This window comes from Hirundo rustica, chromosome 5 (genome assembly GCF_015227805.2).
Source record: "Hirundo rustica isolate bHirRus1 chromosome 5, bHirRus1.pri.v3, whole genome shotgun sequence".
NCBI classification, from domain to species: Eukaryota; Metazoa; Chordata; class Aves; order Passeriformes; family Hirundinidae; genus Hirundo; species Hirundo rustica.
In genome coordinates, this window is record NC_053454.1 from 27,045,943 (window position 1) to 27,072,718 (window position 26,776).

Below are 26,776 nucleotides of genomic sequence, written 5' to 3' on the forward strand. Positions count from 1 at the left end.
TTTTTTTTTTTTTTTTTTTTAAACTCACTGCGAGCCCGTTGTTTATTCACAAGCGTTACGGTATCCTGTTAGCATTCCGACCAGGGGCTGCTCATAGATCTGACTCCGATGATTTCCTGGAGGAACATGTGGAAGCAATAGCGGGGTTGTGCACTCACCCGAGCCGAGGATGCACTAGTGGAGGGCGTGCAAGGGGCCGGGAGCGCCGCCGAGAACCCTGAGAGCCCAGGCAGGGATACCTTAACCAGAGCGCGCATCCTTGGGAGTCGTTTCTGCCTCTGTTCTCTACGGAGCATCTTCGATTCAGAGGCTTAACTTTCCCTCGCTTAGGAATGAGAAAAACCACCGGGTCCTGGCTTTTGACTTCGAGAACGAACTTTTGTTTCATACTAAATGGGAGAAAGAGGTGCGGGTGACGGTGGTGCTGGAGTGGGGAGGAGAAGTCCCGGCACGCAGCTGTGGGGCCGGTGCCCTCCCCAGAAGGCAGGCGGCGGGCAGGGACTCGCTCCGCTCCGTTCCTGGGGCTGCACTGCCCCCTCTCCCGCGGCTGCCGCATCGCCGCGCCCCGCCGGCCCCGCTCGCCTCGCTCCGCACGAAGCCTGCGGCAAAAGGGCTGCGAGGGCAGCTCCCTGGCAGCTCCCTCGGCCACCCCTTATCGCCAGCGATAGCGACGGCCAACAAAGCAGAGATACCCAGCGCTGGTTCCCCGGCGGGGATCAAAGCTCCGTCTGGAGCGTGCTCAAACAGGACGGGCTCGGACGTGCGCTGCCCGCGCCTCCGCCGTGTCCCTGGTTTGGTTATTGCTGAGGTCTGTTTGCGCTAGGCAGAGCGAAGGCAGAGAAGAAGAGTATTCTTGGTCCCGTCGGGGCTGCGGGCTTTGGGGGGGCTGACTCCTGGCGAAGGTTGCCTTCCGTTGTGTCTTTCATTCATAAAAGTTAGCGATTCGTCTCTCCCCCTGTCTCTCTGTGTCTCCTGGTCCTGGCTGGCTCACGGCCGTCCATCCAGCTCTCTAGCCCGAGCTCAGCGGTGTACAAAAGACACGAGGAAGCCGCGAATTCGTTTCCAAATCAAACTCCCCATCCATAAACTCACTCTGTAAGCGCGGACATCGAGCCCGGCACCCGACCCACCGTCCTGGAGGGTCTGAGGAGCGAAGGCTCATTCATGAAATTTGGGAGCACTCTGAGTTTTTATGAAAGTTTTTTTGGGTCTTTTTCATTTATTTATATATATATTTTTTTATTTTCTCCCCTGCAGTGCAGAACTCCCCGCTTCCCCCTTTCCTCCCCCTCGCCCCTGCCATATGGCCAAGCTCCCCCTCCCCTGCGAGGCTGCTGAAATCTGGAGGCAGGGACTGGCCCCCCTGCCTGCGTAAGAGCCTCCCGCCGGCGCGCCCGCCTCCGGCCGCGGGGCCGGGGGCGCCGGGCGAGCCAGCAGCTCTTATTCTGAAGGGACCTGAGGGGGGCTTCATTTCCTGACAGCTATTTACTTAAAGCAAATGATTAGTTTTGGAAGGATGGTCTATAACATTGAATCAATTACGGGACGCGGTTTGTGAGACCATTACAGTTGGATCGGGAGGGAGGGCGAGCGGGAGGGAAAGAGCGCGGCTGAGCAGGGAAAGTCACAAAAGACGTGGACATATTTTGGATGTTTTACAATCTGCAGGACTGGGGCTGCGGATTGTAGACGAGAAGGTAAGAGGTGCGGGGCATTTTCCCTACCTTTCTGTTTTTTACATATTTTCTCCCGCTGTTGTTTTTCTCGTTTATTTTATTGGTTTTTCTTTATTTGTTTGTAGGGGGGTTCTTCTGTTTGTTGCTTTTTTCTTTCCTTTGTTTGTTTGTTTGTTTGTTTTGGTTTTGGTTTTGTTTTGTTTCCCTTTTCTCCCGGTGCTCTGAGCCGAGCGGAGGCTTTCTTGCCGCGGGGAGCGGGCGGTGGGCGCTGGCGGCCCCTCGGAGGGGAGTGGAGGCGCAGCGCTGCTCTGCGCCGGCCGTCGGGGTGCGGCGGCGAGCAGCGCGGACAGCGCTAATGACAAACACATTGGGACGGCGGGGGCCACCGCGCCGCATTCCTGCCGCGGGGGCGGGAGCGACTCGCCGGGGCTCCGCGGGCAGCGGCCGTGCCCGTTCCAGGGGGGAAAGCGGGGACGCGCACCGACCAAGTAAGCGGCTCCCTCTCTTCTCGCATCCGTCGCCTCTTTCACCCCGCTGCTCTCCCGTCCCTTCCCCCACCCTTTGTTTTTCACCACCTTCCCTCCTTTAGATCGCCTTTCTCACCTCGCTCCCCCCGACCCAGTAGCCTAACATGCCCCGAGATCCCGAGCGGAGACCCGCTCACAACCCCCGAAAGGTGACCGGATCTCCATCCCTGCGCGCCCCGTCTTTTTTTCTTTTCTTTTTTTTTTTTCTTTTTCCCCAAAGTGTCTCGGTTGAAAGGGAAGATGCTGAATTTAGACAGGGCTGGTACCTAGAGTCTTTCCAGTCTGCAGCCCCTCTCTCAACGGGAATGCCCGCCCTGCCGTATGCCCTGCCGGACTGCTGGACCCCACTGCTTCCTACCCCGGGAAGGGCAAAGTCTTCGCGGCCACCTTTTGGATTTTGTCAAGCGCGGATTTGCAAACTTGCCAGGCTCTGCCAGGCTGGAGTCCCCTGGAAAAGTCCTAGGAGCAAGTAGGAAATGGCTTTTTGGCTGTCCGCGGCATTGCTCAACATTTTTGGACGCGGATCCCATAGCTCAGGAACCGTTCCAGAGAACAGGACTTGGACAGCTTTTTCTGGAGCCAGCAGCCACAGACTTAGCAAGGCAGCAGCAGTCCCAGGGCACAGCCGCCAGCCCCCGGGGCTCGTACGCGCCCCGTCGGGGAGACGGCTGCGGACCAGAGGCGGGAGCGATGTCCTGGCCCCCAGCAGCGCCGGGGGCACGTTTCCAGCGCACCTCGACGGTATTTTCGGCGCGTCTCTTGACAATGTTCGAGCTTCCGAGCACTCCTTCGGGGCCTAAATCTGCACGCCCAGAGAGGGCAGCGCATCGCCTGGGCCCTTAGGGGAACCTACAATCCCGTTCCCGAGGCTGCGGGGGCGTCGCTCCCTCTCGGTCCCAGAGCTCCCAGGCGGGGCTCAGCCTCTGTGCCCGCCAGGACGCCCGCCCCTCTCCAGACCCCGCGCTCTGGGGCTTCGGGCTTCGCCTGACGGAGAGCGCTGGAGAAGAAGCGTCGCGTCGTAGCACCAACTCCCTAGGGAAACACGTCTGCGCTCTGTTCCTCTCCGTCTCCCCTACCCCGCTTTTTCTTTTTCCCGGCTACCTCGTATTAAGGGAAAAAAAAAAAAAAAAAAAAAAAAAAAAAAAAAAAAAAAAAGAGTCATCTCTCCGGCTTGGCGAAGCCTTTCCTATTGTTTCTCAGAAAAGCGGCGAAGTAGCTGGGAGCTGCCATCTCTGTTAGGTTGGCTCGGTGTTCCGGGCAGCCTTTGATCTGCAGCGGCTCCTCCGTCGGGCAGCGCCGCTGTCCCGCTCCCCGGGGGCTGCCGCCCGGGCTCCCCACGGGCCGCCAGGGTCTGTCAAGCGCCTGCAGCCTGATGGGGGCTGGAGGGTGTGAAAGGAACTTCTCGCCGCCATCCACACCACACTCCCGACTGGCTGCAGGCGGCCGCTGTCTCCCCGACGGGACGCACTGAGGGAAGCGGGATGGCTTGTTATGCTCTCGGCATCTCCCAGGGCCGATGTAGAGCCCAGCTGGAGTCCCAGCTCGGCTCACTAAGCCCTGTGTCCTTAGATGGGACAAGGCACAGGATCAAAGCAAGGAGACAGGCATCAAAGATTCCTCTGTCATCGACTCATCAAAATCTGAGCTGTGGAGACCCGACTTTTAACTCTGTGTGTAGAAATGCCAGGGAAAGATTTCCCAGCAAGGGACTTCGGGTTTAGCACAATGAGTGTTTTAGAATGGCCTTCAACTAAACAGCGGTTTAGCCAACCTCAAAGCTTGGGGAAAAAAAGGTTTGCAGAAAAATGAGACCTCGCAAAACACTGGGATTTAGGAGTCCACAAGCAAACAAGCTCTCTCAGCCTGCAGGCACACTCCTGCTGCTTTTAAATGAGATCCCTTGTTCTGGTACTCCTCGCCAGGGGAGGAGTACCAGTACTGAGTACCAGTACTGAGGGGCTGGAGGTATGCCAGTCCAGCTGCCATCAGGTACTGGGGCCGTATTTGCTGTTACTAGTTTGTTGATGTGTGGGCAATCCTCATGTGCCTCTGAGGGTAATATATAGGTATTAGGTTTCAAGAAAGCAGGAAGTAATAAATATTTTAATAAAATACCTCTCTTCTGTACTACAGCATTGGGCTAGGATTGAAGTAAAATATATACAGACAGAAAGTCCTGCATAGCTAAGACCTCACAGATTATTTCCAGCTATACCAGTTGGTCTAAAAAGGAGGCTGAAATGTATAACTTTATATAATCCTTGCCTTGCTTGATTCTTTATTTCATTATGACTACAATGGTACCCACTTTTGCACGTGAACTCTAAAATTTTTAACAGAAGATGTTTCCTTTTTGTTCTTTTGAAGACTTAAAGACAAAGGAATGACCTCTGAGAGAGGATTTTTCCTGATGGCGGCGAGAATTGCTGATAATTAAAAAAAAAAAAACCCAAAAACACCCAAACAAAAAAAAAAACAAAAAAATCAAGGAAGCAAGCGATCCTTTCTCTCCCTCTTGCCTTGCTCTCCTGCTTGACTCATCTCTTTCAAGCCTATAAAGCTTTGCATGGGCACCCAAGGGAAAAGTTTGCAATAGTTAGGTTTCCTAGTTCTTGTGGTCAACAGAGATGGATATTTTTTTCTGCACAATTTTTCTCAGCACTTGAATTGGGATCTGGGGTGTTCTTTGGTTTGATTCTGAGAACCTAAGGAAGATGTGTTACTTGGAAGTGTGAGCTGTTTGGGTTTTTTTTTCTTTCTCCTTCTGTTTTCTGGGACAGTCTGGACAACCCCCCTTGGATCAAGTGGGAAAATTTTGGCTTTGCAATTCCTCCACCACGTTTAGCTCCTAGACTAGAGTGCTAGAGGGACTGAGTGCTAGAGGGACTCTGTCCTGGAGGGTTAGGCTGAAGAATTGGGACTGACTAGAAGGCTCATTGGGAGGCAACCTCACTGTGTGTCCAGCAGAGCCCAAAGTACTCAGCAGGAGCCCAGCGCTCAGCTTTTCTTGTTGCATAGTTTTTCTACATACAGGCTATGCTGGAATCGTATATTTGTAAAGGGACATGGAACAAGCCTCATTTGGGGAGAATATTTATGCCAGTCTTTTTAATTGATGAGTTTTGAACCTTTCCCCAGCAAAACCGTTAGACACACATCTTAGCAGTGCAGGGCAGTGCTGCTCTCATGGAGAGTTGAGTTTGCAGTTCAGGAACTGAGGACTAAGAAATGTTTCAGGAGGTCCTGTCCGAACATTTACATTCAGATGGTGACATATACCACAAGAAAGAAATGTCTTTTCTTAGGCTGGCCTTAGCTCTCCCTGGAAAAGATCAGCTTTCCCAGAAGGACAGACTGCCACTCTGACAAAATCACGACTGAAATTACCCAGTCCTCTCATAACAAGGATAATCATATCATTACGTGCCAAGATTTACAGTCCAAATACTGTCCTATCACTTGTGTAAATACAGAGAAAATGGGACCAGGGTTGGTGTGTTGTTGTTGGGTGGGGGTGTTTTTGTTGCTTTTTTGTTTGATTTTTTTTTTTTTTTGGGGGGGGGTGTCGGTTAGTGGTTTTGTTTGTTTGTTTGTTTGTTTTGGGCTTTTTGTTTTGTTAATCAGGTGAAATTAAAAATGTAGGAATTTTGAATTTTGAGTTGATCCGGGAGACCCGGTTTAGGCGGCTCCGCTGGAGACCAGCGTTGCCTTCGGCAGGACGAGGAATGTTTCCCGGTGGTGTGGAACAACATTGCCATCCAGTGGCCAGCAGTGCGAACTGCAGCGCCTGGGTGGCTGGAGGGAAGTCAGCCCTGCCGCCTCCCGTGCTCCGGGAGGTGGGCTGGTGCTCTGTCTTGAAAGAGGTCTTCAGTTGATTCCCAGCAGAGAGAAAATAACATATACCCCTGGCTCTTCTCGGTTCCCCTCTGCTCTTTCTCTTTAGGACACCTAGGAATATCATAATTTTCTAAACATGTATATTTCCACTGAGTTTCTGAACATTGATTTTTTCTTGTCTTTTGTGGTACAGTCAATGAAACCCTTCTTTATAGGAAGCCAGTGCTTGGCAGTTAGTGTTTGGGAAATTGACTCCTGATGTTCTTCGGAATTAGTTTCCTGATTTTATATATATGTGTGTGTGTGTGTGTGTGTGTGTGTATTTAACTACTAAAGTGCACAAGAGAGATATCAGCATTTCAGTCAGAACCTTTCAAAATCTATGTAAATTCAATGACTGCTCATCCTGGGGCAAATCCCTGCAAAGATTTTGGCAAATCCCCCAGAGCATTACCTAGTTTTTACTATACACATCCATGTTTCTATTTTAGCTAACAATGTCCTAAGTGTGAAAGAAATTAAGGTTTGCTCAAACTCACATTGGATGTGTCATGTTAAACTGGGCTTCAGCTTGCATAAATCTACTGGCTTCAGCAAGGCTACACCAAGTTATGGATTGATAGACCAGTATTAGGAACTGAACCTGATGTATTTATCTAGGGCTGAGATTTGGATAGTTGGGGACAAAGACGACTGCTCTGCCATAAGGAAGGTAAAGGAGTTAAAAGATGCATACAAAGGTGTATGTGATTGTAAATAAAGAAAACCATGATAGGTGTACCTGCCTGGTGGCGTGGGAATGAGTAAACTCTCTTGCCCGTAAGTGTGAAATGGTGTCTGTGTTAAACCTTGAGTCTGGCATGGATGTGTGAGGCTATGCTGGTGATGGCACTAGCATTCTCAAGTCAGATGCATGATGTAACTAAATTCAGTTCAAATAGGCTTTGAATACGAGTGATGGTGAATCCTTAGGATACGTTATTCTGTCTTTCACAGTGAAGAAATGTTGCTCTGGGTCTTGATAAGATTAACGGGTCATTGAGGAAAGATCAAAGCTCTAGGTTGTGAAAGAAGACCCAGATGGAGAAAGCAAATTTAGTTAAGTCCTTGTGTTTTGAAACTGCAATGCTGCATTGAGACACTCATTGATTTCGGTGTCAGCCCGACAAAGACAGCAAGTTCAAAGTAGCACTTTGGGAATGCCATCACCTCTATTTACATCATTGGGCTTCAGTCCTCACTTACACACACTGCTCTGCTGTAAGTTCACTTCAGCAGAGCTTCTGGCGTGCAAGAGATGAGCTAGCTTTGTTTTTTCTCCTCCTGTGCTCCATCACTTGCACTGAATAGTCTGGCAAAACAACACAAGGGTTCCCTTTTCAGTCAGAAAAAGTAGGGAACTTGGCAGAAGTGGGGTAACATTGTCTTGTGGATCTTGGGAAACTAGGAGTCAGATCTGTAAAGCAGACCATGGTAAGTCTTAAAAGAGTTACAGAGGGTTACTTTATTAGATAAAAAATGCAGGATGTAAATGTGATAAAAATTCGTAAGGAGGCTGGCTGAAATGGAGGGAACTAGTTGATATCCAAGAGTCTGTTATTGATGGGAGTCAGATACATAAACACATGGCAATTATTGCTAATTGAAGAATCAGACAAAGATGCCTTGTCTCTGCTGAAACATTGTTAGCTGAATTTCTGAAGGTGTTTGTACATGTTTTTGAGGCAGGTAGTCTTCTAATCCTGCTTCTGAGACCTTCATGTTTGCGTATAAAATTATTTTGCTCTGCAAAGGGGTGCTATCTGCTCCACCCATTGCAGGAGGAAAGCAGGACTAGATCAGAAACACTCCTTGGCATGTTGTAAGCATTTAGCTCCCATATGGCACTATTACGGTTGTAATAACTAGGCGCACCTACGTGCTTTCATATCTCAGCATCAGGAACTGAATACCAGAGGATGAATAGAAACTCTCCAGAACCTTTGAAAAGTGGTCCCTGTCTTGGCACATCATCCTTCATTTTAGTCCTTGGTCAGTGTTTCAAATTAGGGGCTCTTCTGTGCAGTGTTTTTTTAATATATATTTGATTTAGGCCAAATCCAGTTGCTATTAAGACTCACCAACAAAAAATCTGTTGGTTTCAATGGGAGCAGGGATTGTAAGATCTTCTCCTTTAGAAATGACCTAGCACACTGCTTGAGGGTTTTATGTAGAAATGTCATTACATGGCACAAAAATTACAGAGACGGTGATTGCTATTGTTGCCTCCATGAGACAGATGCTTTAGGATTATATGTTTGAAAGCTGAAATAATTGCATGTGATCTATGACTCTCTGCACTGTTGGGGAGAATAGATGCTCTATGAATGGCACTGCTGGCCTACAGTCTGTCATGGATTTATTTCATTAGAAAATTTCAGCATGTGTTTTAAATAGCGTGTCTCTCGATCAAGGGAATTCTTGCTAAATAAGCAGTAAGAACTATTGTATTACATTGTATTCTGTATGCTATATATACACATATGTACAATGGCAAAACAAAAATATCACTCAGGGTTGTACTATTCGTAGTAAGAGTAGCTTTAAAATGTACTTTTTGTCCCACAAAAACTGCTTGCAGCTGAAAGGTCAGAACTTACTACAGGAAGATGTTACATCTTCGTTGATGCTTGTGAGGGTGCTGCGTGTGTACAGGGGTGTTTCTGTGGGCTCTCCCAGAAGCTACAGTGGGGAGCAGAACTGCCTGCAGGCTGTTGGAAAGGGGATGCACAGGGACTTGGTTCCTCACACCAGGACTCGGCTCCTTACACCTCCAGTGGAGGGAAGAGTCACGGTGCCTCCTCTGCCTGTGATCAGTCTGTGGCCACACACACCTTGGCAGTAGGTGGCATGAGTCTCAGCTGGCCGTGGCTGTGAATTGGAGTCCCTGGGCCATTCCTCTTTGTGGCACTGCGTGGAACGATGGGAAGCTGCACTTGGGTGCTGCGGAAGAGGGGTCCTCCTAAGTCTTACACAGTCGTCAGTTCATTAATTGTCTCTTGCATTCTTTCTGTTTCAGTTGTTGGTAGCTATGGGCACTTCCCCACGGACGTTCCTGATCTTGGGATGTCTTCTCACAGGTAATGTTCCTCAATCTTCTAAGCTTCCCCACCCCTAATTCTTCATAGATTCGTATTTAAACTTGCTTTCATTCTGCCCACAATAACAAATACCACATGGTTGCCAGCTGGTCGCAGACCTGGTTTTTCTGCTTTTCCCTCCGGTAGGCTATGACAAGACCTACTGAGAAGGCAGTACTTTTGCTGGCCTGTATTGACCACTTTGGCTCTCCTGCGCTGCTGTGCCTCCCACCCGACTTGTCTGAGTGTGCAGGGAAGGTGAGCCTGCCCAGCCCCAGCTGCCCCACGCCTGCCCCACTGGGAGTTCTCCGGCAGTGCAGTGCAGGCCAGACTGCCCATGTGGGGCAAGCCAGGCAGCCCGTGTGGGGCAGGCCAGGCTGCCTGTGTGGGGCAGGCCAGGCAGCCCGTGTGGGGCAGGCCAGGCAGCCTGTGTGGGGCAGGCCAGGCAGCCTGTGTGGGGCAGGCCAGGCAGCCCGTGTGGGGCAGGCCAGGCTGTCTGTGTGGGGCAAGCCAGGCAGCCTGTGTGGGGCAGGCCAGGCAGCCTGTGCGGGGCAGGCCAGGCAGTCTGTGTGGGCTCCTGCATGCTCCCACACCGCACTGCCGCACCGGGGCTGCCGGCCGGACCTCCCAACATCTGCCAAATGAACGGCGAAGGGGCCGCAGGGCAGGCTCTGCCACAGGGTGCCAAATATAGAAAGGGCCTGCAGAGCCAGGTAACTCTGGGCAGGAGTGGAAAATTATTTCAAAGACGATCTGAATTCCTGGTGCTGGTTTATTGCAGAGAGTGCCAATTTCACTCAGTGGGCTTAGGTGCTTGTTTATTGTACAAGACATTTGGTAGACTGAAACCACAAACATATTTCCTTGGTGAGTTCCTCATTTTGTAGGGTTTGGATCCTCTAATTTTACTTCTGAGGGTTGGACCTGCACCAACCCACCTGCAAATTACCTAGACTTGCAAAACTGAACCTGTAACTGGAGATTGCGTCTGGAAACCAGTGCCATCTACAATATCTAGTTCAGTGAATTGCAGTTTTATTTGGCTACAAGCCTTCTGTACATTTTGGCTAGAGGTAGACCTGAGGTACAAGCTCCTGCTCTGGCCCTTTGCAGAAACTGAACTCAGAAGTAAAATGTTGGTTTTAGTCTTTGGAAATGGTTTCCAAATTTCAGCTGTGAGCTTACTTGAAGGCTGACAGTACTGCTGGTTTCCTGACCATGATTGTAAGAAGGTGTGAGATGCCTGTGACCCAGCAGCCAGGGTGTGGAATTCACTGGTCTGCAGTAGAGCTGTATACATCTTTGGGGCTCTAAAGCTGTTGTGTGGATTGGGAGCTATCTCTAACTTCACCTCTGTCTTTCACCTCTTGATTTCGCAAACAGAAGTTAGTAAGCAAACACTTAACATTTCAAAGGAAAGCCATTTGCTATTCCTTGGGCAAAGCTTCAGCTTTTAACAAGGGCAAATTTCCTGGGACATCAGTAGATCTGAAATAATCAGAAAAAAAATCTGCTCTGGATCCTCTCTGCTTCCTTTCACATGCCTGGGCTGAGGCTGTTTTGTGTATTCACACACTATTTATTTGTCTTTTTGCAGGACCACTCCTAACATTTTGCCAGCTTCCTCTGCCAACTATTGTTCCCAACAGGAACGAAATGGTGGTACAGTTGAATTCCAATTTCACACTCAAATGCTCTGGAGACAGTGAAGTGAGCTGGCAGTACCCAGTGACGGAGGGAAACCACAGGATAGACATTAGACATGAAGAAAACAACAGTGGCCTCTTCGTGACAGTGCTTGAAGTAGGAAATGCCTCGGCTGCTCATACAGGCTTGTATGTTTGCTATTACAACCACACACAGGTGGAGGATGGGGAAGTGGAAGGGAAGGACATCTACATCTATGTGCCTGGTAAGTGGGGGATGCCACAGCCGTACCTGGAGGTTTGGGTGGAGGTGGTGAGCCGTGGATGTTCAGAAGAGGTGAATTGCTGGTGGCAATTTACTGTCAGAGGAAGAGAAATAACACCAGGGCCATTTCCTCACGTGTAAATCAAGACCAGCCCCTGTGAATCTATGGATATATTCTTCGTTCTTTCTATTGGTTTTCACTTTTTGATAAGAGTTTTAGTTCTCAAGAAGAGTTGAACTCAGATGAAGAGATGAGCTCAAAACTTTAGAGCTGAGGTCTTCTGACCATCAGGAGCTGGAGAGACCTTGATGGCCAGGTCGGCTCCTCTGTGGGAGTACGTGCCGCCTTCAGGTTTGCCTGGCTCCAGGTAGTGACTAACAGAGATGTTAGTCTTTTCAGGGGACACTTGGGTGGATATTTTGGGGCGTGTACTGACCAAACCGGTGCTTTGTATGATGCTAAAGCTGCTGCCTGATGAGCAAGGCCGTATGTTGTTCTTAACCTGAATTAGGCTTGAACTAAGAACTGGAAAAAGTTCATGTGTGCACTGGGAAGCAATAAAGCAATGGAGATGTCTTCGAGGTAGCTGTCAGAATGAGGGGAAAGAAGTGTTCTTGCTGGCCAATGCAAGATTAAACACACGGGGGCTACTGTGGTGTGCCCTGTAATTTTCAAGGCAAACACAGCCTTTCCCAGGCCCTGTGTTGCATTTCTTTTTAGTGGTGGAAAACTGTTGGACTCGGAAGAAATGGCATCCCTTCTTTTTGGAAGTGCCTATTTCCAGCTTTGCCCTCCCACCCCCTTGTTCTGACTGGAAATCTGCTTAAGGCTTTCCACAATCTCTATGGGATGAAAATCTTTATTGTCATAGCTGAGATAGGCACCAAAGGCTGAGGCACGACTGACTGCTTTTGTGAAGCGCTGTCTGGATGTTTCCTTGGCATGGGCTGGGCTTCAGGGGGTGAGGCTCACAACTGCAGGGCCAGAAGAGATCAAGCCACTGGATTTGCAGTAAATATTTTGAACAGGGAACAAAAGACAGAAGAAGATATTGCAAATCATCCTGCAAAACTGCAGCATGTCCTGAAGGAGATGATGTCTGCAATGGCAAGGAAGATTCTGGAAGGGCAAAAAGCCAGGAAGCAATAACAGGACTTGTTTTAAAGGCTATTTTCCAGTGGCATTAAGCTTTTGCTGTTGACAGCGTGTGATTCTAGGACAGTGATTCTTCCAAGACTTTCCATTTGCCACAACAAATGTAAAGTGTTTGCGTTTTTTCTTGAAGCAAGATGTTTCAGCAGAGGCTGCCAGCTTTGGCACATACATCTCAATATCCAAGCAGTTCTAACCAAATTACCAGAAGACATTGTTTACATTAAGCAGTCTTACAACTCACCCAGTGGAAGAATATAAAGACAAGAGATGGAGGATTTCTTCAAGAGGACTTTTTGGTTTGGTTTTCAAAAGCCTCTAGACATCAGCCTACCAGATCTGCAGGGCAGAGACACCCTGTAATTTTTTCCACTTGCTAACCATCAAGATGTCATAAATGCAGAAACATATCCTTTTCTCCAAATTATAGAGAATGTCTCTGTTTCCACTATAAGCTTTGTCTTTACAATTGTTTTCCCTGCAATGAATTAGGAAGGCAATGGGTGGCAGCAACCCACTTCAGCCAGGGAGGATTACGTTGGGACTTCACACAATATCCTATTTTCACTAACAGCACATAGAAAACCGAACTAGGTGAATCTTGTTCCTGTTTTAAAGTACAGTGGGAAAATGAATACATGGAGTTGGCAGCATTTTTGGGACAGAATGCTGTGTTTGGAATATTGCTACAAAGAGCCTGCCAGTGCAGCAGAAAGTCTATTGTTGGAGGGATTTGGATTGCTATTTATTAAATTTTATTATAAAGCTTTGCACAGAAGCTTCAGGCTAGCAGGGATTATTTGTTTATTCTGAATGGCCAAATGGAGATGATTTCAGGGGCTATACTTTTTGTGCATAATGTTATGCAATTATGTTTTAAACTCAGACTTTGGATTGGCTGGGTAGGAATGTTGGCATGTGTTTTGTTGACTTTAAAAGAAATAAAACTACCAGGTCCTTGTTTGCTTTTTTCCTAGTTGGATACCATATTTTGAAAACCACATGCTGTGACCATAATTAACTATGTCTCATAACTGTAATGTCGGACATGTTAGAAATACATGAAGATAAGTACCTTGAACTATTTTTGATGAAATGTGGCTTTAGTGGTCTACAACATAAACAACATGAAACTGATTTTTTTTTTTTTTTTTAACTTGGAAAGTGTTTGGATTTTTTTTTTAATTTTATTTTTCTTGAATATTTTTGAATATAATTTTTTTTTAAAAAATTTTATTTTTCGTTTCTCCTCTGCTTATATATTGGCTAGGAGATAGCTACTAATAAAAAATGGGGAAAACATCATGTGAGTTGTGATTAATAACACTTAGCATTTTGGAGGGAGGATCTTTTGTCTTTTTTATTTTGCATCCTGAATTGTCATAAAGGAACCAAAGTCCTTTCCTGTTTTGTGCTTTGGAGAAACGTTTCTTTATGTGTCACATCAAATAGCTGAAATGAGACAACACATGAAATTAGCAAACCTTACCTGTAATATCTGAAACACTGGGAGAATGAACTGTGCAAGTTTCACTTATGACCTATAAGTGGTCATTGATATGCAATTCTTGTAGATGGACTTGCTACAAAGAAGGAAGTGTAAGATTGCCTCTTGTTTTTTACAGACCCAGACATGCCTTTTGTTCCTTCTATACCAGAAGACCAGTTCATCCTAGTAGAAGAAGGTGATCCTGCAGTTATCCCTTGTCGGACAAGTGACCCAGATGCTCAAGTGACTTTAGTTAACAGTTTAGACAAGTCTGTGTATGCGTTATATGACACCAAACAAGGCTTCATAGGGAATTTTCCTGCGGGCTCATACACATGCAAAACAATGGTTAAAGGCGTGGAATTCAAGTCTGATGAGTTCCTCATCTATATTATAAGAGGTATTTATTTCTGTTCATTATAAAAAAAAAAAGAAAAAAAAGAAAAAGTGATTGTGTTTTTTCTTCAGGGTGTAAGAGCACCAGCATCATGAGGCAATATCAGATATGTCTCCAATGATGAGCTCCTTGCTCCTATGGCAGTACTGCCAGTTACTTAGTTGCAACTTTACTTATAATTTTGATAGAATAATGTGTCCCTAACTGTCTTCTCTCCAAAATTATTGCAGAAAAATGTTTTGTAGTCCATGCTTTTTCATCCTATTTGCTGAAACACAACTTAAAAGGCTGGTGTTTCCCAGTGTCTTTGGACTGTAGAACTCCAGGTAGCCCCAAAACCATAATGATTTAGTTATTTTGAAAACATTTTTCCTGACCATCAAGGAATTCTCAAAGACAGTCACTGATTAGCAAAATGGGAAACTGCTTTTATACCCAATGCCATTTTACAGGGGGATTTGAGATAAGAACGTCTAATTGAAATTTTATTCGTGGATCATTTCTTGTGGGATTGAACTCAATGCCTGTGCAGTTCATGCTTTAAATACAAATTGTTTATATTAGTATAGATCAGCAGTACTTTTACTGAATTTTCAAGGTGATTTATCAGAAGAGGAAATGAAATGGAAATCTTCCTCTGAAACTGCACAATGTGAATACTGTAATCTTTTAAAAACTAAACGAGATCTCTCTCTCTCTCTTCTCTTAGCTACTTCACAGCTGCCTGTTGAAATTGAAGCTCTTAAAACTGTCTACAAAACAGGCGAGACCATTGTAGTGACTTGTGTGGTCTTTGACAATGAGGTGGTTAATTTACAGTGGAATTATCCTGGGAAAGTGGTAAATATCTCTCTCTCCCTTTTCTTTTTTTTTTTTTTTTTTTTTTTTTTTTTTTTTTTTTTTTTTTTTTTTTTTTTTTTTTTTCCCCTCAGTGTTTGTAGTTACTTATTAGGTAAGCAAGTGGGGTTGTAAAATATTCCTCTCTTATCTGAATGAGGACAGCTGAGGAGAGAAAACTAAGTAAGTTCTTTTATTTTTAGGTTACCATAAAAGAAAGTCAGTCCCAAAAGGTAAATTTGTTGTTAGTGACTAAGCAAAGCATGAGAAGAAGGTGAGGAAGGAATGTTGTCTCTCAGGTCTTGTGCTGCTGCAAAAAAAGAAATGTTGTGAAAATAGAACGATCTAGGTATGTTGGACATCTGAGCAGAGCTCTGCTGCTGAAGGTCTGGAGCTCTAAACTCTCTTAAGTCCTGGTTCTTGGGGATAATAAAAGACAGTGAAAATTCAAGTCTATAATCTTAAGTGTTCTTCATTATGCAGATGTAAACTGAAATGATTGTCACTGAACTTACTAATGAGAAACATCTAGTAAGAAAATCTTGAAACTTTTGTAGAAACCTGAATTTTTTCAAACTGCTTTAACATCCTTTTGCAGTGAAAAGTTTTACTCAGTGAAACTTGGCTAGGGCCAGTCCCAGGCAATTTCAGAGTATCCTATGTAAAAAGTCTGGTTGCTGAAGGAATGATGTAATTAAAGTGCACCTAGTTGTTACTCCAAATCCCACCTTTTGTTTAAGTAAGTTAAGAGCCCAAGAGGAAAAATTATTTGAGCAAGTTTTGTTTTGTTTTCCATCTTACACATCAATATAGTCTCTGCTATATGCCACCTTTCAAAACTAGCCCCAGCTTATTTTTGTACCAGCCCCTCATGATAACATGGTCTGTCATTTTCACTATCCCTTTACTCTCAGGAGTTTTCTCCTTAGCAGTAAATTATTCTTGTTTTGAGAGGAGGTAGAACATAGCATCTCTTAAGTGGTTACTTTTTGTCTGGTGAAGGGGATAAAATTCATCTTACTTCATGGACACTGAACAAAGGGGGCTCAAGTGGCTTTTATATCTGAGGAAAAAGTAGTGCATTAAGAGTGAATTACTCTGTCAAGCTGCTTATCCAAATTTTCATACGTATTTGTTTCTTGTAAACAAAACATGAACCTTTTGTGCCTACCCTCAAAAGGGTGTATTTTTATAGGCACAGCTTTTCTATTGTGGCTGAAAAAGGCATCCTTAATTGAATAAACAAGTCTTCTACCGTACAAGATTTAGATGTTTGCTCTCATTTCAGGGGTATCAAAGATCCTCAATGATGTACTTTCAGCTCAGTTACTTAAGCAAGGTTTTTTTTCCCTTCTCCAAACTACAGAAAGAAAAAGGTCTGATAAAACTTGATGATATCAAAGTCCCATCGCAGAAGCTGGTTTACACCTTGACCATTCCTGAGGCATCAGTGAAAGACACAGGGGACTATGAATGTACTGCTCGGCATGCGACCAAGGAGGTTAAGGAAAATAAGAAAGTAGTCATTACAGTTCATGGTATAGTCTGATTTTTGTGTCCAAAATTATTACCATATTGGAAAACACCATTCTTGAAAAATGTTGCATAGTGTTGTTTACACGAGGCTTTTTCATTTACAGACAAAGGCTTTGTTCACCTGGAGCCTCAGTTTAGCCCTCTGGAAGCTGTCAACCTGCACGAAGTCAAAAACTTTGTTGTTGATGTCCAGGCTTACCCAGCACCAAAAATGTACTGGTTGAAGGATAATGTGACTCTGATTGAAAATCTTACGGAGATCGTTACTAGTTCCAACAGAGTCCAGGAAACGAGGTAAAAAACCTTCTGACCGTTACTTTGCCATACTGGCTTGAGTCCCTCCTCCATAAACCTTGGCACTGCTCCTGCTCACTCTTTACACCCCAGTTTGTTGCTTCTTCCTGAGTGGCATTTAAACACAGTTTATTTGTTTTCTGTTCTAAAGTGCAATGCCTAATTTACTTCTTCTTACTACCTTTGGAACATCAACCCCATCAAGGTTCTTGGGCAAGAAACCTCTTTGCTTCCTTTAACGTGTCTCAACACCAATAATTTAACGTGTCTCAACACCAATAATTTCTGGCTGCTTCCAGTAAAGTCAGGGCTTTGCCAGGTCCTTGCAGAAACTAACTAAGGCCACTTCTTCCTCAGTTGTATGTTGGTAGTTATTTACTACTTGAGTAATGACTTAGTTAAAGGCATGCTAGAAATGCTAAATGTCACTATGTTATAATCGCAACACACCCAGATTACGTGCGGTACCAAAATTAATTTTTTGCCTGCTTTAAAAATATAAACAAAAACTTATGTTTCTGCAGGTTTCAGAGTATTTTAAAATTGATACGGGCCAAGGAGGAAGACAGTGGATACTATACTTTGGTTGCTGAAAATGAAGATGAGATTAAAAGATACACCTTCTCATTGCTAATACAAGGTAAGCAGCCCCAAAGCCTTGCCCACCAGAACTCATGGCACACAGCAAAGACTTGATCCACTTACACACTGCATTGTCTGGAGTATGGATATATGAAAGGCATGAACCAGGGTGAGTGGAGGAGTGCGTGCGTGTTAGTCTCTGGAGCTTTTCTAGCCTGATTCTGGCTTTCACTTCTGCACTGGCCTTGAGCCAAAAAGAAACTTTATCCACCCAGCTAAGTTATTCCAGCTGACAGTAGGACGATAGCTCATTTAACATGACATGAAGACGTGGCACAACTGCAGCACTTCCTTCTCATTGCTCTAGCCTAGAATCCACTCTGTGCTGCAGGAGATAAGCGCCTCCTGGTTGAGTCTTTGTCTGTAGCCCCTGCTAAGGTGTTGGCCAAACAACACCTGGCCTGCTTTGAAATTTGAAGCTGTTCTTTTTTGTAGGCACTGACAAATATTTTAACAAACTCCTGACTCCTTCCCAGTTCCAGCTCTGATCTCAGCCCTCGTGGATGATCACCATGGCTCTGCAGGTGGGCAGACAGTGAGATGCTTGGCAGAGGGGACCCCACTTCCTGATGTGGAATGGCTGGTTTGCAAGGACATTAAAAAGTAAGAGGAGAAGGTGGTTTCTTACCTGAAATATTACTTGTATCCTCAATTATCTTAATATAATTAGTTACTGTGCCATGTTTTCCTCCAAGAGCCAGTAAGTTTCAGATGATTCTTATTTTGTTTCAGAGGCATATTGCTTATATTTCAAGAGAAGTTGTCAGTGCCCTTCTTACATCCTGTGGGACACAAAACAATGCATCAGTTCAGGCTTCTCTCATAAAAACTTTCTGTTCAGTAAACCTACTCCAAGGATTTCACAGTCCAGGCTTGAGTAAGGATTTTGAGAAGTAGCTGTCCCTCCATTCAGGGAGTATTTTTATTTTGAAGGAAGAAAGGTGCATGTTTTTCAGAGATGCAATTTTAAGACCCTTCTGACCCTTAAATGTGTTGTTGTCAGAAGAAATCTGCAGGGGAAAGGTAATTCTTGTTCTGTTCACTCTTACTTATCCATATCTACAACCAATGCCAATTTCCCCCATTATTCTTCTCTGCAGGTGCAGCAATGACACCTCATGGACCCTTTTGACTAACAATATCTCTGATATACACATGGAAGCCCACCTGGATGAGAAAAATATGGTGGAAAGCCAGGTGACCTTTCAGAAGGTAGAGGAAACTCTGGCTGTGCGATGTGTGGCAAGAAATGACCTTGGTGCCGTTACTCGAGAACTGAAGCTTGTGGCTCCCAGTGAGTTTGCTTTGCCCTTTTACGCAATTAAAACAGCCAGTTTGACCCTGCTCCAACTCACCCCAACTCACCCAAAAATATGATTGTTGTAGATAATAAATTAAAGTGGATTTTTTTTCAACCCCGGTATTTCTGAGGATGAGGCATTTTACAGGTCTTCATGCTGCATCTGCTTTTTGCTTATTATTTTGTTAGTACTGGCAATGGGACATTCTTCTAGACAATCTGCATTTGGTTTTGAAGTAAGATGGCAGAGCAGCTCTGGGCTTGGAAAGACGTTATAGTCACCAGCCTCAGGAACTGCCACTTTTGCAGGACACAGGAACTGCAGTGATAGGGGAGGTGGGTGTCATACGTGTGTGACATTCGTCATGGCTCATGAGAAAAATACAGTCTATCTTTTTATTTCACAGCCTTGAGATCAGAGCTAACGGTGGCTGCTGCTGTCTTGGTGCTGTTAGTGATTGTGATAATTTCACTGATTGTCCTGGTCATCATATGGAAACAGGTATGTAGAAAAGTATTTCCGTTTGGATGCTGAGCCCTGCTGGGTTCTGATCTAGTCTAAAGTCATGTCCAGGACTAATGCTTGGTTTTGCATTCAATGTGCTCTGCAGAAGCCAAGGTATGAGATTAGATGGAGAGTCATTGAGTCTATCAGCCCTGACGGCCATGAGTACATTTACGTGGACCCAATGCAACTGCCTTATGACTCCAGATGGGAGTTTCCTCGAGATGGGTTAGTGCTTGGTAAGTTTTCAGCAAGGGACTAGCCTCACCTTTCTTTTGAGAGAAAGACATTCAGCGACCATTCTGGGGTCTCTGTGGGATTTGCAATGGAAGTTATGGTCACAAAGTCCAGAGTTTCCCTGTCTGTTCTCCTCTGTTCTCCTTCCTGATGCTCTTCTACATTGGCATCAGCCCTGAGGTCCTTGTGTTAGTGCCTCCTGTGCCTCCGTTCCAGTTCTCCTCCACATGCCCTGTGTGCAGTGTCCACCCCTACATGGCTCCGGGGACTCTCTCAGTGTTAAATACCCTTTTCGACCCTCTCTTCTGCTAAGGCATCCACAAGAAGGATGCCAGCATTTCTTATCTGCAAGAAATTCATGTGCAGAGGCCAAGTAAATCTGAAACTAGTCATGTAGTTTTATTAGAAATATTTTTCAAACTATTAATCCATGCCATGCATATATCAGTGCTGTGTAGCTGCATATTATTGTGCTACCGTCCTTCTTTCTTCTTCCTTCCCCTTCTGCTTTCTTGCTTTGCTATCCCTCATTAAAATTCATACAGAATTCAGTCGTAATTATTTCCTCAAGGCTGGCCCAATCTCTCATTTTTATCAATTGAAAGTGTAATGACTATAGAAAATATTAATGTTCTATCCAGACAGTGTTTTAAACATACATGGCTCCTCTCTTGGAGATATCTGTGGACCAAATTGTATTGCAAAACACAGGAGAAGAAGATAAAATGTGTCTTTTATTTGGGAGATTTCAAGAAACATAACTCCTCTGGTGTAGTTCTTCACCATCACAGAGAAAGAGTTAATTCTTGAAAAAAGCAAGAGAAAAAATTCTGGTTCAGGAACAATATCCTTTAATTAAATTCATGTTGCTAATTGAAGACTAGAGGAGGGTGAATGTTTTATGGAATTATTTTATTATGAACCAGACTTTAATTATATGCCTAAATAGGATTTGTCAGATCTGAGTTGTTAAAGACCACCACTGTGACTTTGTCTCCCTCTGACTCATGAGCACTAGCCTGCTTCAACGCCTTCTTGTTTACAAGTGTATCCAGAGTAGTCAGTAACTTTAAAACCCAGTGCTCCATATCCTTTTGGCAATCTGGAATGCACAACTGATCTACTTGACACACTTACCCTCCAGCACTTTTGCCATATTAAATTCTTGCTGGTGAGGGGGAACCCTCTTTTGTTTCTGGGTCTGACAATTTTCATTTGTGTGGATTTTCTCATATCTAAGTGGGAGATGACAGCAAAGCAATTACACCTTTAGTTCAGGGAGGCTCTGAAGCAGGTTACAAACCCATTTTGGCTCCACCAGATGAGTATTTCCCATCCTAGCTGTGTAAGCCAGCTGGCATTCATTTGTTTTTTCTGGCCAGTAGTGTCTGGAGTGCAGTGCTGTGTTAAATGCCAACTCTGAACATTAGCTGGATAGAGCTTCAATCGATAAATTTGGGTTACATGGCAAATTTCCCTTTGCAATCACTGATCTGCAGTATATGCCGTGCAGTGCTGTTTAAAGGGCTTGCAAACCGGTGCAAGTCCAGGAGATGTGTACCAGAAGGAACAATGCAGTAATGCCATGAGCTGTCTGAACACCACTGACTTCTCCTGGCTCTGCTGGGAATTAGTGAGGTCCCAGCAGGACCTGGACCTCCTCATCTGGCTGACAGAGCTGAGAGCAGCGCCTTTTGAGGCATGGGGTCTGAGTGCGCCTTTTGAGGCATGGGGTCTGAGTAGGGGTCTGCAGCTCATGGTACCAGGGTGGCTGTACAGAGACAGAATTGCTCTCAGCACTTCCCAGCAAGCCACTTATTTATTCTGGTGAACCTTAATAAAATGAAATGCTGGTCTGACACAGAATCTGACCCATGCCCATTTGAAAACTGCAAGTTAAGATTCAAGTCACACAACAGTCAGAGACGTGGCACCTAATTTCATGAGTCTAGAAACTTTATAAATTACAAGATTATAAAGCTTGACACTTGTTTGGCTTTTAATATATACCAAGAGATTTATGGTTTCATTTGGGGTGGGTTGATTATCCCAGGACAATTTTAGCAAAAGAAGCATCCAGCCGAGGTGGTTTCACCTAGAACCAATTCACACACTTCACCCTTGTTTCTTCTGAGCAGAAAAGCAGCACCTCTCTGGCAGGCACAGCAGATAAGCTCCGTGGATGGGTACAGAGGCTGAATTAGCTGCTGTTCCTCCACTAGTGTGAGGGTCCTTGAGCAGCTGCTGTGTCTGCACAGTCCCTACATGGTGGTGAAGCACTACTCCTTCAGCGAGCAGATCGGCAGATCACAGCAGTGCCTTTATACTGAAAAGTAAAGTCACACTATCATTTTGAGCTTCAATGAAGCACTCATCAAGAATATGATGGCATTACAGCTGCTTCCAGTTCTTGGGCAGTTAGCTCCCTCCCGGCTCCAAATTTCAAATGCAAAAGACACGAGGCTTGGGCTACATCTGCAGAGAAGGATGAAAAGGGGAAATAGCAGTGATGGCTCTCTGCCATTCTGGAAGTGCTCTCACTGTATCCACATGCACTCCAGCCCAGCAGAGGTGATGGAGAGGGAGATGTGTGCCTCGTGCTCAGCTGACAATATGGTTTTGGGGAGGAATTGGCTTGTGAAGACAAGAAGATCAAGGAGCATCAGCAAATGCCATCACATTCTGAAGGGTTGCATCCTGCCATATGGCTCCCAGATCTTCAGTCTGTAAAGTTTCAGGGGCCAAATTTCAAACTCAGGTTGTTTGAATTAGTCTGAAATTTAGTGTGAAGCTTTCTCGCATCCTGATTGGGAAGGATAGCCTTTGGAGTACGGGAATCTTGAAAAGAAATCACATAGCTTCTGTGGGCATGACGAACTATGCTGTCATAATCTTGAAGAGGTTTACCAGTGTTAACTCCACTAAGCATTCTTTAACCATTTCTTGTGCTTGTTAATGATGTAGATATTGTTTGGGTGGAAATTTTCTTTCAAAAGCATGTGTACAATAAAAGTGGGGGCAGTAGCTAGAGAATAATGGAAACATATGGCGTTGCGTGCCAGATAACACCTTCAGAAGCGTAAAAGGTGACAAGTTCAAACTGCAAACAAACGTCAAAGACAAAATGCTGTGTATCTCCACAGCAAAACTCACTACTTATTCTTTCTGTGCTCAGAGTTAAAAAGTAACATAAAATCAAAGCGACAGCTTGTCAGGCATATGATTATGTTCTGGCATCTGGACCACATACGCAGGTTTGTTCACTAAGTGTTCCCTTGATGAGTTTGGTTTACAATGCAGTAGCTATGAAATACAGTACTTTGGAGCATGTTTGTGCAGGTCATATTTCTCTAAAATCTTAATCTGTACAAAATTTTTCTGGAGACTGAATCCATATTAGAAAATGGGATATATTAATCCCAAATTTTTGTCTAAATTGATTTGTGGGAAGAGTAAAGAGTCTATAAATTTTAGCTGTTCCATTACAGCACTTGGAAATTTGCAATACAATTTATTCCAGCAGATGAAATACACTTGTACATTAAACTTCAGAGAAGTTTCCCCTCATGTGTGATCAACATGTTATTTCAGCTTTTTGCAGATCTGAAATGGTGCTGCCTGTTTCTGAATGTGCTGTTGATGTGCTTCAGTCTGTTTAACTGTTGGACGTATCTAGCATTATATAATAGATCAAAACTACTGAGGGACAAATTCAGACTTGTTAGTCAGGAACACACCTGCATTTTAATCAGGTGCTGACTGAGGCAAAGAGGTCAGCTTAAGCCTAGGACAATCCATGATGTGAGAGGATAAAGTGAAGATGGCAGAGCACAGGAAGGGATGAATTTGAATGAGCTGAGCTTCCAGATGCAGGTGTGCTCTTGATGTTTGCTTTCATACTTTTAAGAATTGTGCTTAATGACAGCATTTTGTATCTGCTTTTTCTGCTTAAAAACAACAATAATAGCAATAATGCCAGTAGTCTGGCTAAGGGAATGCGCCCTTTCCACAAAAGAACCAACTTATAGAAGAATGGAGACAGGAAAGGAACTGAATTGCTGTTACTTTCTGAAATAAATAATGCTCTCCCTTGTGTTCAGGTCGGATCCTTGGTTCAGGTGCATTTGGAAAAGTAGTTGAAGGGACTGCATATGGATTGAGTCGCTCTCAGCCGGTGATGAAAGTAGCTGTGAAAATGCTGAAACGTAAGTTGTCATGGTTCCATTTCCCAAGCGAAGCAGGGCAGGTTTCCATGGGTTATTCAAACACTGCTTGTTATAAATTAATTCTTCTTATCTAAAGTTGAAAATGAATGGTGAAATTACTGGATTTTAAAATTATATTAGATTGCTTTATGGCATTTCAAGTCTGAAGGTACCCAGGCTTTTGAAAATATCCCAAGTTTAGATTTAGCTGAACAGCTACAATAACTCAACAAATATTGAGAAAGATAAAGTAACCTTGAATGCCTCTGAGCAAAGAGAGCTATACAACAAGGGGAAAAAGGCAGGTCTTGTATAAGAATCTTAAGTTCACTGAAGATTTTGTGGTTCATGAGAACTGAGAATCTGATGCAATGATTCTGTAGGAACCATGGTGAGCTTGCTTGTATTGAATGAGCAGCTTGTAGAGTGCTTCTGTGCCATGTGTGCAATCCACTGCACCCCTGGAGAGGGACAAACAGACTGGGTCAGCTACTGAACCCTATCAAGTGAATCCCTTATTAATCATTTGTGGCATCTCTCCAAGTATTAAGAAAGGCACATATCAAGTAAAGGAGCAATGCTCCAATGAGGCAAGCAAGGAGAAATTTTTTGTTAATATGAAAAAGGTGACTGCTCCCGCTGAGTGGCTAATGTTTTTTTTTTTTTTTTTTTTTTTTTTTTTTTTTTTTTTTTTTTTTTTTTTTTTCCTGCAGCTACAGCTAGATCCAGTGAAAAGCAGGCACTCATGTCTGAACTGAAGATAATGACACATCTTGGCCCCCACCTGAATATTGTGAATCTGCTTGGAGCTTGTACAAAGTCAGGTGAGTTTGGTGACAAACTAAAGTTTTGCTGTGAGGTCATCATTCAGTATTTAACAAGCACATTGATGCCTAAGGAGTTTTAGCTTTTTATGTAATCTTCATGTACTTGTAGCTTTGTAGACTCTTAAATGCCTAGGTATAACTTCTAGTACTTTTCCAGCTTTCTTTCCCACAGAAAACAAATGTTTATTGACATGCTCCTTGAATTTTATCTAGTTTTGCCTATTAGTTCACTAAGGACCTTTTATTTTGCACCATGTAATCATAGACAGAATAAAGGTAGGGTAGGAGATCAGGGGTAAAGCTCCAATGGGGCAGAACCTGGGGCAGAGGTTAGCTAACCAACTGCTCCTCTAATTGGACAATATTGGCTAAGTATTCTAATTGCCCTATTTTATAAGACCGTACAAATTTAATTTGGAGCATGGGATTTTTTGCCATATTATGTACCTGAAGGCTTTTATGCTACCATTCTAATGTTATTTGGAAAAGTTTGTGTTCTATTTCCAGGCATCAACACAGGTTTCAAGTAAAGGATTTACCAATAAATATAAACAAATATAGGTTTTCAGAAAACTTCTTGATATTTGGTAATAGTTGCAGTCATAACTTAGCAGATAGAAATGTATTAATTCACAACTCTATTTTCTACTACTTTTGGAATCTTTTTGTATTTGTTTCTGTTTTTCAAAAACCCACTCACCAATGCATAATTTTACTTTATTTTAACAGGTCCTATTTACATCATTACTGAATACTGTTTTTATGGTGATTTGGTGAACTACCTGCATAAGAATAGGGACAATTTCCTGAACCGACACCCGGAAAAGCCTAAAAAAGATTTGGATATCTTTGGGATGAACCCCGCTGATGAAAGCACAAGAAGGTAAGAAAAAAAGAAATATGTGACCTGCAACTTAAAGACTTAAGTCATTATTTTACCCTTATTGCATTATTCTGATTCATTGGTTTAAAATCCTCCCTAATTTTTCTTGTTAGACTTTTATTTGTCAGGTTTCATAGTTCAGGGAAGGTTTCAGCATTATTCAAGCTCCCTGACAGGTGTCCTACGTTTGTGTTTCCTGCGTGTAGACATGCCTGCGGTCTGAAGACCCCTGTGGTTTCTCCACAGATATCCTGACATTCCAAAGATTTTTAATAATAAATCACAAACCAGTGTTTATTATTATTATTTTTAAAAAAGGCAAAAAAAAAGGCAAAAACATCCTTTTGGCTCTACACACCAAAAACTTTTACAAGTAAAGTGCACTTACCTATTTCCTTGTTTCCATGCTAGGGGAATTTCCACTGTCTAAAACTCCTTCTCTTCAACAACCTGTCAGAGCTTGTTCTCCAAGCTAAAGTCCTTTCCTTTCTCTACTAATGGCTTAGCCAGTCTCAATAATGTCCTAATGGTTAATGCTCATCCCAGAACTTTTTTGAGACGGTGGTTGAGAAAGTTATCATCATACATTCAGCAATAATGTAATGCCATAAAATGAGCCAGGATTTAAAATGTGAACAGAGTTTAATTCAAAAAATCACTCAGACAAGTAGATCAACTGACTTGGTAGCTGAGTAAAGCCAGTACTATTCATCTGTGCATGGGTTTGTTCAGCAGGACTGGATTTGATGCAAACTCTCTGGGTGAATAAATTACACATACCATTTGGAATACCTTGAGCTAAAAGCCCTAGGTACTGATACTTGTGTTCAGTGGGATTTTGGGAAATAAGGCATGGCTACATACCTGACTGTTGGCAAAAGCCTAAGTTTGAAGCTCTTGTGTTTGACTACAGTAATGCACAGTAACATGTCTTAATACGTGATGGTTATGTTAGACATATGGTAATGATCTTTTTATATATATATATATATATATATATATATTCCCTAACAAGAAGCCAGCTATTGAATTTCACAGCAATACAATGGTACACCTTAAGTGAATAGTTAGATATGCACATGCTGTGACAGGGAAGTCACTAGCTGATGAATTTGAATTCTTTTCCAACTTCAGTTATGTGATACTATCATTTGAAAACACGGGAGAGTACATGGACATGAAACAAGCTGATACCACTCAGTATGTGCCAATGCTGGAAAGGAAGGAGGGCTCTAAATACTCTGATATTCAGAGATCTGTGTATGATCGGCCAGCTTCATATAAGAAGAAATCCATGTCAGGTAACGTAGAACTGTCCCTTCTGCATATATCAAATACAAATACTAATACAAATGACTTTTGTGTAAATACGTTTCTTATTTTTGTCCTCGAAATGCACTC

At 43.9% G+C, this 26,776-nt stretch overlaps 1 protein-coding gene across 2 annotated transcripts in view; it reads left to right on the plus strand.

The window, feature by feature from the left end:
* Positions 1-1,527: 1,527 nt before the first annotated feature.
* PDGFRA (platelet derived growth factor receptor alpha) overlaps positions 1,528-26,776 on the plus strand; it is a 35,248-nt gene continuing 9,999 nt past the window's right edge. Inside the window, exons 1-16 of one of the 2 annotated variants that reach the window (XM_040065526.2) lie at positions 1,528-1,697; positions 9,099-9,159; positions 10,757-11,071; positions 13,849-14,112; positions 14,819-14,949; positions 16,313-16,484; positions 16,587-16,776; positions 17,301-17,416; positions 17,895-18,021; positions 18,519-18,712; positions 19,126-19,220; positions 19,330-19,462; positions 23,561-23,665; positions 24,379-24,489; positions 25,222-25,375; positions 26,510-26,676. In XM_040065526.2, the coding sequence (XP_039921460.1) occupies positions 9,111-9,159; positions 10,757-11,071; positions 13,849-14,112; positions 14,819-14,949; positions 16,313-16,484; positions 16,587-16,776; positions 17,301-17,416; positions 17,895-18,021; positions 18,519-18,712; positions 19,126-19,220; positions 19,330-19,462; positions 23,561-23,665; positions 24,379-24,489; positions 25,222-25,375; positions 26,510-26,676 (2,323 nt within the window). In that variant the 5' untranslated portion in view covers positions 1,528-1,697; positions 9,099-9,110. Of the gene's footprint in view, positions 1,698-2,106; positions 2,165-9,098; positions 9,160-10,756; positions 11,072-13,848; positions 14,113-14,818; positions 14,950-16,312; positions 16,485-16,586; positions 16,777-17,300; positions 17,417-17,894; positions 18,022-18,518; positions 18,713-19,125; positions 19,221-19,329; positions 19,463-23,560; positions 23,666-24,378; positions 24,490-25,221; positions 25,376-26,509; positions 26,677-26,776 lie in introns of those variants that run through there. The other variant, XM_058420830.1, reaches the window with a different exon arrangement.